The 12,418-nt window shown below is 50.0% G+C and overlaps 1 protein-coding gene across 4 annotated transcripts in view; it reads right to left on the bottom strand.

The window, feature by feature from the left end:
* LOC111154416 (ARP3 actin related protein 3 homolog B) overlaps nt 1–12,418 on the bottom strand; it is a 76,533-nt gene that overhangs the window by 18,383 nt on the left and 45,732 nt on the right. For all 4 annotated transcript variants that reach the window (XM_022513996.1, XM_022513995.1, XM_022513999.1 and 1 more), the window contains 5 exons: nt 12,209–12,304; nt 10,516–10,623; nt 7,675–7,818; nt 4,193–4,366; nt 2,560–2,652 (listed from right to left, as the gene is read on the bottom strand). In XM_022513996.1, coding sequence (XP_022369704.1) covers nt 2,560–2,652; nt 4,193–4,366; nt 7,675–7,818; nt 10,516–10,623; nt 12,209–12,304 — 615 coding nt within the window. The remainder of the gene's footprint in view (nt 1–2,559; nt 2,653–4,192; nt 4,367–7,674; nt 7,819–10,515; nt 10,624–12,208; nt 12,305–12,418) is intronic.

Here is a 12,418-nt window from a genome sequence, read left to right as displayed (position 1 = left end):
CGGGTCATGATTTCAGGGTCATGGGATCCAGCCCCGAGTCGGGCTCCACGCTCAGCAGAGCCGGCTTCTTTCTCTCCTTCTGTCCCTCCCCCCACTCAGTCTCTCTAAATAAATCAATTAGGGGCACCTGGGTGGCTCAGCGGGTTAAAGCCTCTGCCTTCGGCTCAGGTCATGATCCCAGGGTCCTGGGATTGAGCCCCGCATCAGGCTCTCTGCTCAGCAGGGAGCCTGCTTCCTCCTCTCTCTCTGCCTGCCTCTCTGCCTACTGGTGATCTCTGTCTGTCAAATCAATTAATTAATTAATTAATTAAACCTTTAAAAATATATATGTTGGGAAATGCAAGTAATTGGGTTAAAGCCCTTGCATTAGGGCTTTAGCCCCGTTGTCAGTCCTAACCCACCCCTGCCTCCGTGTCCCAGCACCCAACCCTCTACGCCAGCTCTGCACTCACCTCCGCCAGCCTGTGGCCCAGGGAGCGGCGTACACAGCCACCAGCGCCGAGGGACGGTCTCCCCACACGTCTCACCAACCTTCACCCCACACCCATCAGGAGGATGACTCTGAGGCCAAGTGACCCGCTAGTATCTCTTCACTCTCACTCCAGGAGTATCACTGGTCTGACCCGCCTGAGGCTGTGGGTGAACCCGGCCCACCCTTCCATCAGGGGACGACCACAGGGAGACAAACTGTTAGCAGGGCCTGTGCACATATAGCTTCTGTGGTGGCTACAGAGTCACCTGGGAGTGTCTAGAAAGCGGACAGAATTAGAGGCTGGACCCCCCCCCCCGCCGAGTGGTGAGGGGGCAGAGAACCCAACTGAAGCAGCTGCTGCAGCAGACTTTCTCAGTCCCAGCCCCCAGAACTCATCTTCCCTCCTCCGCTTCATAAGCCATATCCTCTCCCACCTGTAACCCTTCTGATGACTCTGCTCTGAGCACACTGCTGTTAGCAACTCAGACTCTGCACTGGAAATGGCGTCCTGGTGTGATTACTGGTCAGACGGGAAGGAGCAGGTGCCCCCACAAGGGGAGAGACAGGAGGCCGACTCCTCCAGGGAACCCGGGGCAGAACACGGTGGAAGGAAAGACGCTCTCCTCTTCGAAGCAGCAGAGACTGTCCTCCCCACCCAGCCTTACCAGCTCCCGTCACTGGGGTTAAGGAACCTGTCCCGTGACAAAAGACGTGAAGCGGGACCAAAGATAGCCTGACAGACATCTGCTCCACTTGGCCCAGCACCCCTAGCTTGGCCTCCTCTGCCCATCTCTGGGCTCGGTCCACACAGTCTCCAAAGGCCATCTCTTCTTCGAGAATCCTAGAAATCCACTGAGCGTGAACTACAGTGTCATGAGAAAGACCCCACCCCCAGGAGCAATCCGCAGCCGCTGGTGGGAGCTGTGCACACCTGCTCTCACCTTCGGGGACGAGGAGACACAGCTGGCGTCTAGTGAGGGTTAGGAAGGGGGGAAGGGCACGTGCTACTCTTTCACTCAGTAAGACGTGAGCAGACCCCCCAGTCGGTCGTCAGTTTCCCTCTCTTGCACATTTTACTTGAGAAAAAAGATACGCAACAAATAAAAATAGAATTATAATTTGTTTCCACCCATAAGAAGTTATCTACACAGTGAATTTTTTCCAATAATAAAAATAACATTTGTTAACTATGAAATCTCCAGTAATTTCAGAACACAAAAAGTAGAAAGTAAAAGCTGTCCATTCCGCACCCCCGAAGACACCGCACATTCAAACCCACTTCTATGCACGTGCGAGCTCTATTTTTACATAAAATGACGTGACAGTACGTGTCAGGGGTATAACTTGCTTTCTCACATCTTTCCACTTGAGCTTCCGTGGATTTACCTCACTCTCCTTAAAGACTGCGTAGTGTCCCGCCGTACAGATGCCGCAGGACTGAGCAGCTGTCGTCCCTGAGCCCGATTCTCTCCCTGCCACACGCGCCGCCTGCGTCCGGGGGAGGCAGGCGGGAGCCACGGGCCACGGCTGACAGCGGGACGTGCTCAGGCAGAAGCCACTTTACCGTGAAGCCAGCAGACCTCTACTTTTGCTCCTGCCACGTGGCTGTCAGCAGTGTTTCCGTTATGCTACAGTGACACGGCTAGCTCTTCCCCTTTCGAGGCCCAAAAATACCTCGCAATCATAGAACTCTGGAGAAAATGCTACATGACCATTTTCTGTGACTGCTTCATCTCAGGCTCTAACTTCTTCTGGCTACACCACACGCGGCACCAAGCCCAGACGTGCATGAAACAAGACCAGTGGATCTCACGGAAAGCACAAGGGGAAGTATATTCTTTCAACCAATCAACATGGCTGAGGTCCATTTAAAATATAGCTTGCCAGATAAGAATAGAAAAATCCTAGAGTATTTAAATTCAGTATTTCTAGCTAACTGAGTCATATTTCCAAATTTAAGTCACCCCCAGTCTAAGAAAAATATTTTACCATCACACCACCCTTAACAAAGCCTATCGAACAAGAGTGGAACGGGAATGTCTGTGAATTCTTTAATGCTGAAACGAAATCGAAGTACCTAATCATACCTTATACAGCGGACGGCGCACATCGATGGGGCAGTTCTGTATTACTTCGTCAACGACATCGGAGATGGATTCCATAAAGTCTGGGTTGGCAAACTAAATTTTATAGAAATATAAAAGAAACATTACACATTTCTCTCAATATGACAAAAGAAAACGCTTTTTAAAAAGTAGCTTTGACAGATACAGGATTTATTGTACATTTCAAAACTTCACATTCATATTGGTATAATATGCCAAATGAATCCCACATGACTTGTGTAGTGACGAAGACATATGTCCCCTCAAGAGAGGAGATGGCTGGGTTTAGTGAAGGAAAACTAGCAAACTGAACAATGAGACCAGTCCTGTGTTAGGAATATGCCGTGTATCGTGCTGAGAAGAGACTATAGAAGCACGTGCATGATACCTAAGGAGAAACACCATGAGTACGTAACAAGCATAACACTTACAAATATTCACATCATGAAAGAAATTAGGCAAGACATAACCAAAAACACCCCAAGGACAATGAAAGATCACGGAGGCGGGCTAGCAGACGGGTGGAGGGCTGCCCGATCTGATGATGGTGGTTTATGTTTTTTAAGCAGGCTCCACACCCAGCACAGGACTCTGAGCTCAGAACTCACCACCCTGAGCTCAAGACCTGAGCTGAGATTGAGTCGGACGCTTCACCGACTGAGCCCCCTGTGCCCCAACCTGAAGACGGGGTCTTTAAAATGACAAAACCGAGATGGTGTTGATCAAGCTACCGAGTGACCAATCTTATACTTCATTCTCTAAGTTAAATACGCTAAAGTATAAATAATTCAATTACATCGTAAGCAGATTTTAAAAATCAAGAGAAGCTTTAATGTACACTAGCCTCAAGGAAGAAGAAGGTAACATCCAATTTCTCTAAGCTGTTCACCAGACCCTGTCCGTTTCACGTCTGTTTTAGGTCAGTATCAGCAAAGGCTTGCGTGAATGAGCACGATGCTGTCAGACGACAGTAACTCGGACGTCTGGGCCACTTCTGGACGAAAGGGGCATAGACACACCCAGAAATAGGCCGCAGTTTGTGACCTCGTGAATATAAACGGAATTGGGCAGAAATATATACCACAACACAAATGAAATGCCTTTTACTGAAACCTTAAAATGTTGCCTCACAATTACTCCTCCCGCAGAAGTAGTAATTCTTTGTGACTAATAGTTAAAACGGTGACATCTGTAATTCTTAGACTACGTAACTGATGGAAAGGCTAGTCCTCCTCCAACTGAAGCTTCAACTGCTCTGCAGAACCAATGTCCTGGGTTAAACACCAAGAGCAGGAAGGATGGCCACCGAAGAGGGAGAGACTCTGTGTTACCCCACTTTTAAAAAGAGGCAACTTTCATTTGGTCCCTGAGGCAAACTAGCTTTCCTATCAGTGTGAGACTAACTTTAATCCCATTCCCTTCCACTGCTCTTCCCAACCGCCCAGGGTGCAATCAGTCATTAACTATTTAACAAGCGAGTGTGTGCAGAGACAGACCAGAGCCGGCGGAGGGGCGGGGGGGACCTCAGTCCTCCCGCACTGCTCTCCACGCACACTAGGTGGCAGCGTCGCTCCACGGACGCCTCACTCTGGCACAGTCCAAAGCAGACTCTTACCTCAGGGTGAAAGAAAATCTCGGGCCCCAGGAATCGTTCGTAGCCCACATCTATGACGAACTTCCTCTGGTTGATGGCATTGATACCCGTGTACTGCTTGATCCACTTCCGGGGATCCACGTCGTATTTGGCAAATTCCTTGACTATGTCGGGGCAAATGTAACAGTATTTCTCCTGCAGACGTGAACACAAAGACAGCACCAGGCATTAACTGGGCAGAGTCTGTTCCCTCCAACAGAAGTACCCAGTGACCCCGGCATGAAACACGCCAGAACTCTGGTGTGGACGTGCCGTCAGGCCTCCTGCTCTCCCCCCTCAGAGCAGACGGACTGTGCTTTGATTCTGGAAACGGGAGTTGGCTTTCTCTGCAGCTCAGCTGTAAATCTCAGCCTTACTCTCTCAGATTTTGTTGCCCTATTACCTGAAACAATGTCCAAATGTGTCTACTAAGTGTCCTGTCTTGGCGCACCTGGGTGGCTCAGTCGGTTAAGGGTCTGCCTTCAGCTCAGGTCATGATCCTGGGGTCCTGGGATCCAGCCCCACATCAGGCTCCTGTTTAGTGGGGGGCCTGCTTCTTCCCCTCCCTAGGTGATCTCTCTCGCTCTCTCTCAAATAAATAAAAATCTTCAAGTGTCCTGTCTCATCTTCCCTTACTCCTCTGAGGTCCCCATACAGCACTGGCCCAGGCACTGGACCACCAGACCCTCACACCTACCATGATCAATAATTCAGCTGTGAGGGACGCCTGGGTGGCTCAGTTGGTTAAGCAGCTGCCTTCGGCTCAGGTCATGATCCCAGTGTCCTGGGATCAAGTCCCACATCGGGCTCCTTGCTCAGCAGGGAGCCTGCTTCTCCCTCTGCCTCTGCCTGCCATTCTGTCTGCCTGTGCTTGCTCTCTCTCCCTCTCTCTCTCTCTGACAAATAAATAAATAAAATCTTTAAAAAAAAAAAATTCAGCTGTGAGCCTGCTGTGCAGTGTGACACGGCATGGTCATGGGCTCTGTGACAAGTACGCACTGAGGGCCTAGGCACATGGGCTGTGCAAAGGAAGAAACACACACAGACCCCTGCCCACTGGAACATATGCTCTGGCCGAGAGCTGGACAGTAACTGATGGCCATAACACATAAGAAAACGACAGTGTGCTGCGAGGAGGGAGATGCCGTGAAAAAATAGAAAAGGCAGTGTAGACAGGAGCACTGGGGGTCCCATCGCTGCCGCCATGACGCTCTTCGCCCTGGCGTCAGCAGCCAACCAGGGATGTGCCCGGCATTCCCTCAGCATCTGGTAGCGTGTGACAGGCAATCTGTGGGTGGCCCCTCTGTCCCCACAGCTGACCTCAGCTAGCCGGCGGGTGGCACTGGGGTACCAGCTCCCAAAAGTAAGCTTCCTGTGGGCAAAGGCCCGGTGGGCTCTGTTCATCTGGCACTGTGCAGGGTGCACAGCTGGTGCTCGTTACACATTCCCGAAGGACCTCTGCAGGTGTTTTCCTAATACTAAGTTCTACGTTTTTTAGGATCCCCGAAACCTATTCTAATAGCATCCTTAACACACTCTTGCAGAATTAACAAGACCGACAAGCCAGGGTTGTTACCATCCCGTGTGCCCTGACGCTAGAGGGGGTGAGCCGGGCGACGCGACTTGAAAGCTACCGGGCTGGACACAGGCGGTAAGCAGTCAGAGGCCCAGTCAGCTCCCTGCAGCCTCGCTCATACCGGAAATCCCTCAACAGACTTGGCTGGAGGGTGGTGGTGAGAGTCTTAAATTCTGGACTCTTGCTGCAATGATGCTGTGTGCCTGCTCGTGACCACGGGGGACGGCCACAGGACTACCACGACACTGGGGTACGTCTCAACCACTCTTTCCAGAACCTCCTCCTTCACAGAAAGCAGAGAGGAGACAGCGAACAGCAGGCTACGCCACACAATGGGGCCAGCTCATCCGGGGGGTGCGGGAGGACTCCCGGCGTTCACTGCTGAGCAGGACGTGGTCACAGCCTGAATGGCAGGCCCCAGCTGCCGGGTGACAACTGGGCCCCAGACAGACTGTGAGCAAAGTGGACCCCACTGCAAGGACCAGGACAGCACAGTCAGAAACCTTCACTAAAAATGGAACTCACACTCGCCAGACAGAGCCCTGAGTGTCAGGGACAAGTAGTTCAATCCTGAATCACATTAATCTCAGATGTGGGGTGACGAGAGAACATGGATCAAATATCCAAATTTCTTTCATTGAAGAAAGGCAAGGAAAAAAGGAAAATCTTGGGAAATATTTTAATCTAAAAGAAAGTCTTAGAGTACTTCTGTAAACTCTGCCCCCGGGTTCACCCAGGGCAAACTTTCTAGCCCTGGGAGTACCCAACCCCTGACACTCCCGTCCCCGGGACGCTGGGGCAGCTGGCCATCCTCCCAGCAGGAGCCCTGGCCTACACCAGTGCACCCTGTCCGGAAAACGCCAGTTTTTACCAAGAGCGGCATACAAAACGTGGGTCCTCTCTGATGACTCTCCTTCGATCAGCCCACTACTGGGTGCTCAGATGGGAGCGGGGCTTCGGCTCACCTCCCCTTGGCCAGCCCATGTTCCATGAAACAGGAGATGCTCCTGGTCACATGTCACACGTCACAGTCACACTCGTCTCCAAAAACAGACAAAACCCTTCCCTCTTCAACTATATGACAGTTATCCTTGCACTATTAAAAATCTCTTGCCTTTTGGCTAGAAAAACAATCTGCCCTGATTTTGAAACCTAAAAAAAGAAGTCCCTTCAGAAAGGGTCTGTCAGCTGCCACATACAGAGTAATACAAAGACAACACTGATGGGCCAGGTCACGTGGACAGTTTAAGGACCAGTGAGCCATTTTTCTTCTAATCCTACTGATTTCCATGGTCAAACCTCCTGTGACTTCTCCAGCACGGTACCCAGAACCTAGGAGATGCAGGAGGATGTTGTTTAATGGTCTGAGATCCTAGAACGGCGTCATTCTCAGCCATCGTTCCCAGGGCACAGAAGCTCAGCCGGGCACCAGCAGCTGGTCTGAGGACTGGCCGGCTGCACGGGACGCCTGGCTCTGGACTGGCCGGCTCCACGGGACGCCCAGCTCTGCTGTGCTGGTGCTCGCGCCTCTTTGCAGGAAGGAAGCACAGAGGCAGATGCGGAAGGCACATTCAGTTAATTGAAGGTTCCATCTAATTAGGCTCCAATTAAACGATGCTGTACTACGTGCGCCTGTGCTCAGTACCAGTGATCGAGCTGTTCGCGCTTACAGCGGAGCCTCCACAGCACTGGCGCTCGGAGAAGGCAAAGCTTCCAGGCTTTCAGTCCCTTAGCTCAGGTGGTCAACAGAACAAGACTGACATTCTCCGGAGGGGAGAGGAAGGAGGGAGGGAGCAGGGGTGAGGGCGGCAAGGGGAAGTGTCCAAACACCGTTTCTCTCTCCCCCCAAACCGGCCCATTCCCCGGCCCATTCCCCGTCTGTTTTTACCTTAATGGCTTTTGCGGTCTCCAGTGACTGCTCAGGAGGGATTCCCACCTCCCTCTCCCTTAGCAGCTGCTGAATGAAATACGTAATGTCTCTACCTGCAATCGGGATGTGTTTGATGCAGCTTCCGATGACGTAACCTTCTGCCTGGGGAGGAAGAGGAGGCAGAACGACCGCAGTGAGGGACCCCAGTGGGCAGAGCTCCCGGACGCTGTATGTCCTGCCCCCTCGGAGCCCGCACGTCCTGGACCCCCAGTCCAGGCAAAGCTCAGGACAGGAGGCCTCTGAAAATGACTGCATGCACGAGCCCATTAATATAACCTGAGACTCTGCAAACAACCAAAATGATCACGTCAGAAAAGTGAAGAGAAAAACCAGTGCATTTCCAAAAGGTCGTGCCATCTGTGAGAACAGGAACAAGGGAAAAGCTTTACCTATGAAGTGGGAAACCAACTATGAACCTACTGACGTTCAGGAGTCAACAATCTGGCTAAGTACACGGGGATTAGACTCAGACAACCTGGATGCAAATCCCGGCTCCAAGACAGTCCGCTGAGTGACCACGCACAAGCCTGTCAACGCATGTCAGCCCCAAAACCTTCCTCCACAGTCTGGGCAAACAAAACCCACACGTAGTTTACAACAGAGACTTGGTGAAACGCAGTAAGTCAAGCACATAGCACTGATTTGGGGCACGTACTTGGTACTTGATAAACGGTCCCATTTATGGTACCGAGAGCTGCAAGTGTTAGGACTAATTCTGGTCAGTTGACCCTGTGCAGCTGGAGACCAGTGCTGGTCAGGAGCTGGGCCGCTCTGGCTAGGCGAGCTGTGTGCCTGGTCGGCAAAGCACGTCTGTGGGGCCCGGACAGGAAGCAAGCCAGGAGTTCACACGCCAGCCGCACACAGGCGGCCCCAGCCCCTCACCAGCTATCCTGGGGGCACAAGTTGCCCCAGAAGCCATGGCTCTCCGGGGGCTGGTGGCCAGAGTGGACAGCTTCCTACCACAGTTCCAGCCGAAGACAGGAGACGCTCCAGACTCCACATTCCAGCACCGGCTTCTATGCCACATGCCCACGGGAGGGGGGGGGACAGCGGTGACCGCCGACCTCAACTTATGGGTGGGTTGGAGCCAAGGGTTACCAGCACCAGACACATGGGCAGTTAAGCTGCAAGGACAGGTGCCCAAATTCCTCTCATGTGCTTTCTGATGGACCTGAACTCTAGAAGTAAAAGATTTGGTCTCTCCACAGTGTCTGAGCTATTTGTGAAATATTTTGAGATGGAAATAAAAGATGGTACAAATTATTAAAGTAATAAAGATTAACCCAAGCTCACAAGAATATTAGCTAACACAAACTACTCACAAACTAAATTGTCATACTCTATGCATTACATGCAACATTTTCTAAAATGAAGCTGACCAGCATTAAGTAAGTAATGGCTTAAAAAAAAAAAAAGAACACCCTATGTGTCCAACCACAGGAAAATAAATGAATGGGTTATCCCATACCCACACGATGGGCTATAATGCAACTATTAAATATTTCTTCACAGAATATTTAACCATGAGAAAAAATATTAGGGACAAGCCAATATGCAAAACATAACTTCAAGATCATATTATACAATTAGAATACACACAACGAGACACAGAGTATCCCAGTTTTGCCTAAAACATGCATCCCTGTGCACCTAAGAAAAAGAACAGGGAAGGTTCTCCCAACAGAAGTATGATGTGGTTCTCTGGGCAGGTTTATGGTCATGTTACCTTCTGTTTTACAGAAATTTTGTACAACAAATGTAATTTCAGAAAATCAGAAAATCAGAAAAAAACTGATTAAAAAGCATAGATAAAAGGTCTAAAACCACTTCCTCTGTGGACCTGTACACTCTTGTACACTCTGTGAAATCTGTTTTCTCTACTTCTCATTCGAGACCAGATGGGCCGAGCAGCAGCCCCTCGGCACCCCTGCCCCCGGGGCTTGGCTTTACTGGGCTTGGAGGGCACAACCTCAGAGACAAGCCCAATGCCAGAATCTCCCCGTCAGTGTTACACATCGAGTGGCACGAACACTTCACAACGACCCAGAAGAGGAGTAAGCGTGCTGAGAGGGCCCTGGTGCTCCCAGCCCAGGACCCGCAGGCATCAGCCAGGCCTGCCCGATGCCTCCCTCACCCTCTACAGCAGGGACCCCGGATGTAGCACGGGACAAACCTGGCGTTTCTAATTCCTGACTACAGATGTCTCTTGAAGCCTGAATTAGGAATCACTTCTCTAAGGTTTTAAAAATTAAAACCAAAAAATGACATTGCAGAGCATTCTGCAAGTCAAAATGTACAATCTCTCCTTCTTCGTTCTTGAATCCATTTTTTAAAAAACAAGCACGTAATTCCTTGAATAATTCCTCTAAAGCATAAGGGGCTCAAAGTCGTACACATCCGGTCCCACAACACAGCAGTAACCCTCCAAGGGGTCGTGCCTCAGGCCAACAATCCGTCTCCAAGATGACATCTACCCGGCAGCTCCGCATGCAAGCCGGGAAAAGTCCACGGGCGATGCCACCCCGGGAGGAGCACGCGGAGGCCAGGAGTCCCAACCGCGGCTCACGGCCCGACTGCGGACATCTGCCACTACAGAGTGAAAACCACCAATGCCACGGTGAAGGGACGTCTGTCCCTCCCACATACCTGGGTTTAAAACCTCTTTTTACCTTTTCTAAGTACAGCCATGACTTTTAATGTGAAATTTTAATTACAGAAAGGGTTTTCTCTTTCATTTCTTCCCTTACCTCAAAATTAGGTGAGGCCTACAGAGAGTGAAGCATTGACTATCCTGCTTACCACTGGGATGGCGTGAGTGACCCCATCCCCGCTGTCGATGACGATCCCTGTTAACGTGCGTTCACCGACTTGTCGAGATGTCCAAGACGCAGCCAGGGCCAGCACTGCCTGGATAAAAGACGCAGAAACCGTGAGCACACGGGACCTGTTTCTCGAGTGTTCTGCCTGCATGTTCTCAGGCTCATTGACAAGCTCTTTCTTAGCTACTCCAAGCAAATCTCAACCAGCCCTATCCTCCACCCCCCACCCCCCCCACCCCCACTACCCCCACCCCCACCCCCCGCCAAAGCCCCCACTGCTCCAAAATTCAAATTCCAAATTGCACAATACACAAATTTAGTACAATTAAGCTGGCTGGGTCAAGTTTTCAATACAATAAATCGACGACATTTACAAAGGAAAGCCCGTGAAAGAGGAACTTCACTATGGAGTAAGATTTTCATCTCTAAGCCACTAGTTCTCAGTGTGGTCCATAGATATGGTAAGATCACTTGTGGAGTTTAAAAAAAAAAAAAAAAAACAAAAACAGATTACTAGGCCTCACACCCAGACACTCCGATCCGGTAGGACTAGGGCAGCTGTGCTCAGAAGGGGCAACGCTGCCTCTCAGGAAATCTCTGCAATGTCTAGAACCATTTTGGATTGTCACACTTGGAGAAGAGGAAACCGGTGGTGGTGTTTCTTCCAGTGGGGAGAGGCCAGAAATACCGACCACCTTGCAACACACAGGTCAGCCCCCACCACACAGAACTGTGCATTCTGAACCACTGAGGTTGGAAAACCTTGGTCTGAGACGAAGCCTGAGAATCTGTTCTTACATAAAACCCTTTCCAGGCAGCCTCAATGCACTTGGCTGGGGTTCAGTGTTTCCTAAAGTGTCTCCCTACTCCATGGAATGTAAATAACTTGGGGAAGAGGAGATTTCTGGTTAAATAAATTTGGAAGTGTTGGAATGAACAGATTTCTTCAACGCAGGCATTCTCAGGGCCTTTACTCTGCTACTCACTGTGACTCACCACCAGCAGGCTACGGCGAGTGGGATCTCCCAAATTATTTTCCTATGCAACTCCTCCTCCTTTTCCTTAAAAGGGACTAGTATGATGCAGAAAATATTTTGGGAAACACCTGCCCCATTATTCCCCAAAATTTCAGCCAATTCCTTTACATAGGATGACAGAGAAATGACCACCCAAACCAACAGATACCCCCACGCTGGGAGCAAGGAGCTTCAGAGGAAGTTGTCGGTTCAGGGAACCACAGGAGCCTGAAATCCCTAAGGGGGACCCTCTCAAGCTATTTATTTTCTTTTTTAACAGACTCTACAGTATCTTTCCTCTATTATGATCAGGAGTGAAAGAACCAAAAAAAAAAAAAAAAAAAAAACCCAAACAAACAAAAAAACCCCACACCTACTTCCTGATCTTGTCATCCGAAGAGAAATAGGACAGATTTTAATGCACGTAGAAACAGCCAAATAAATCCTGTATCAATAGTGTAAACATAAAAACAAACACAGAACATGTTCTCTACAATGTTTGAGTTCAAACCCAAGTGGGGTCGGGTGTGCGCTAAGGGAGCGGGAAAGGGAAGGACACAACGCACGGTCTTCCCACAGACAGCCTCTGCAATCGCCGTTCCGTCCACTAGTGGACAGCTAAGCTCTGTTGGGAATTGTAAAAATAACTGTTTTTACCTGAACCGCAATGTAGAGTCCTGGTACGTTAAATGATTCAAACATAATTTCTGCAAGATATTCTCTGTTTTCTGGCGTATTCAGTGGAGGTTCTGTCTGTAAGAAAACACCGACTACATTTAGCCTTTGCCCAAGTTTCCTGTAATTACATCACAGCCATAAAAAAATTACCCTGAAAGCATATTCATTAGGATGCTGTACCATTCCCTA

The sequence above is a fragment of the Enhydra lutris genome, unplaced genomic scaffold, assembly GCF_002288905.1.
Source record: "Enhydra lutris kenyoni isolate GAN:26980312 unplaced genomic scaffold, ASM228890v2 scaffoldscaffold37, whole genome shotgun sequence".
NCBI classification, from domain to species: domain Eukaryota; kingdom Metazoa; phylum Chordata; class Mammalia; order Carnivora; family Mustelidae; genus Enhydra; species Enhydra lutris.
This window is presented reverse-complemented; position numbering and strand designations above follow the sequence as displayed.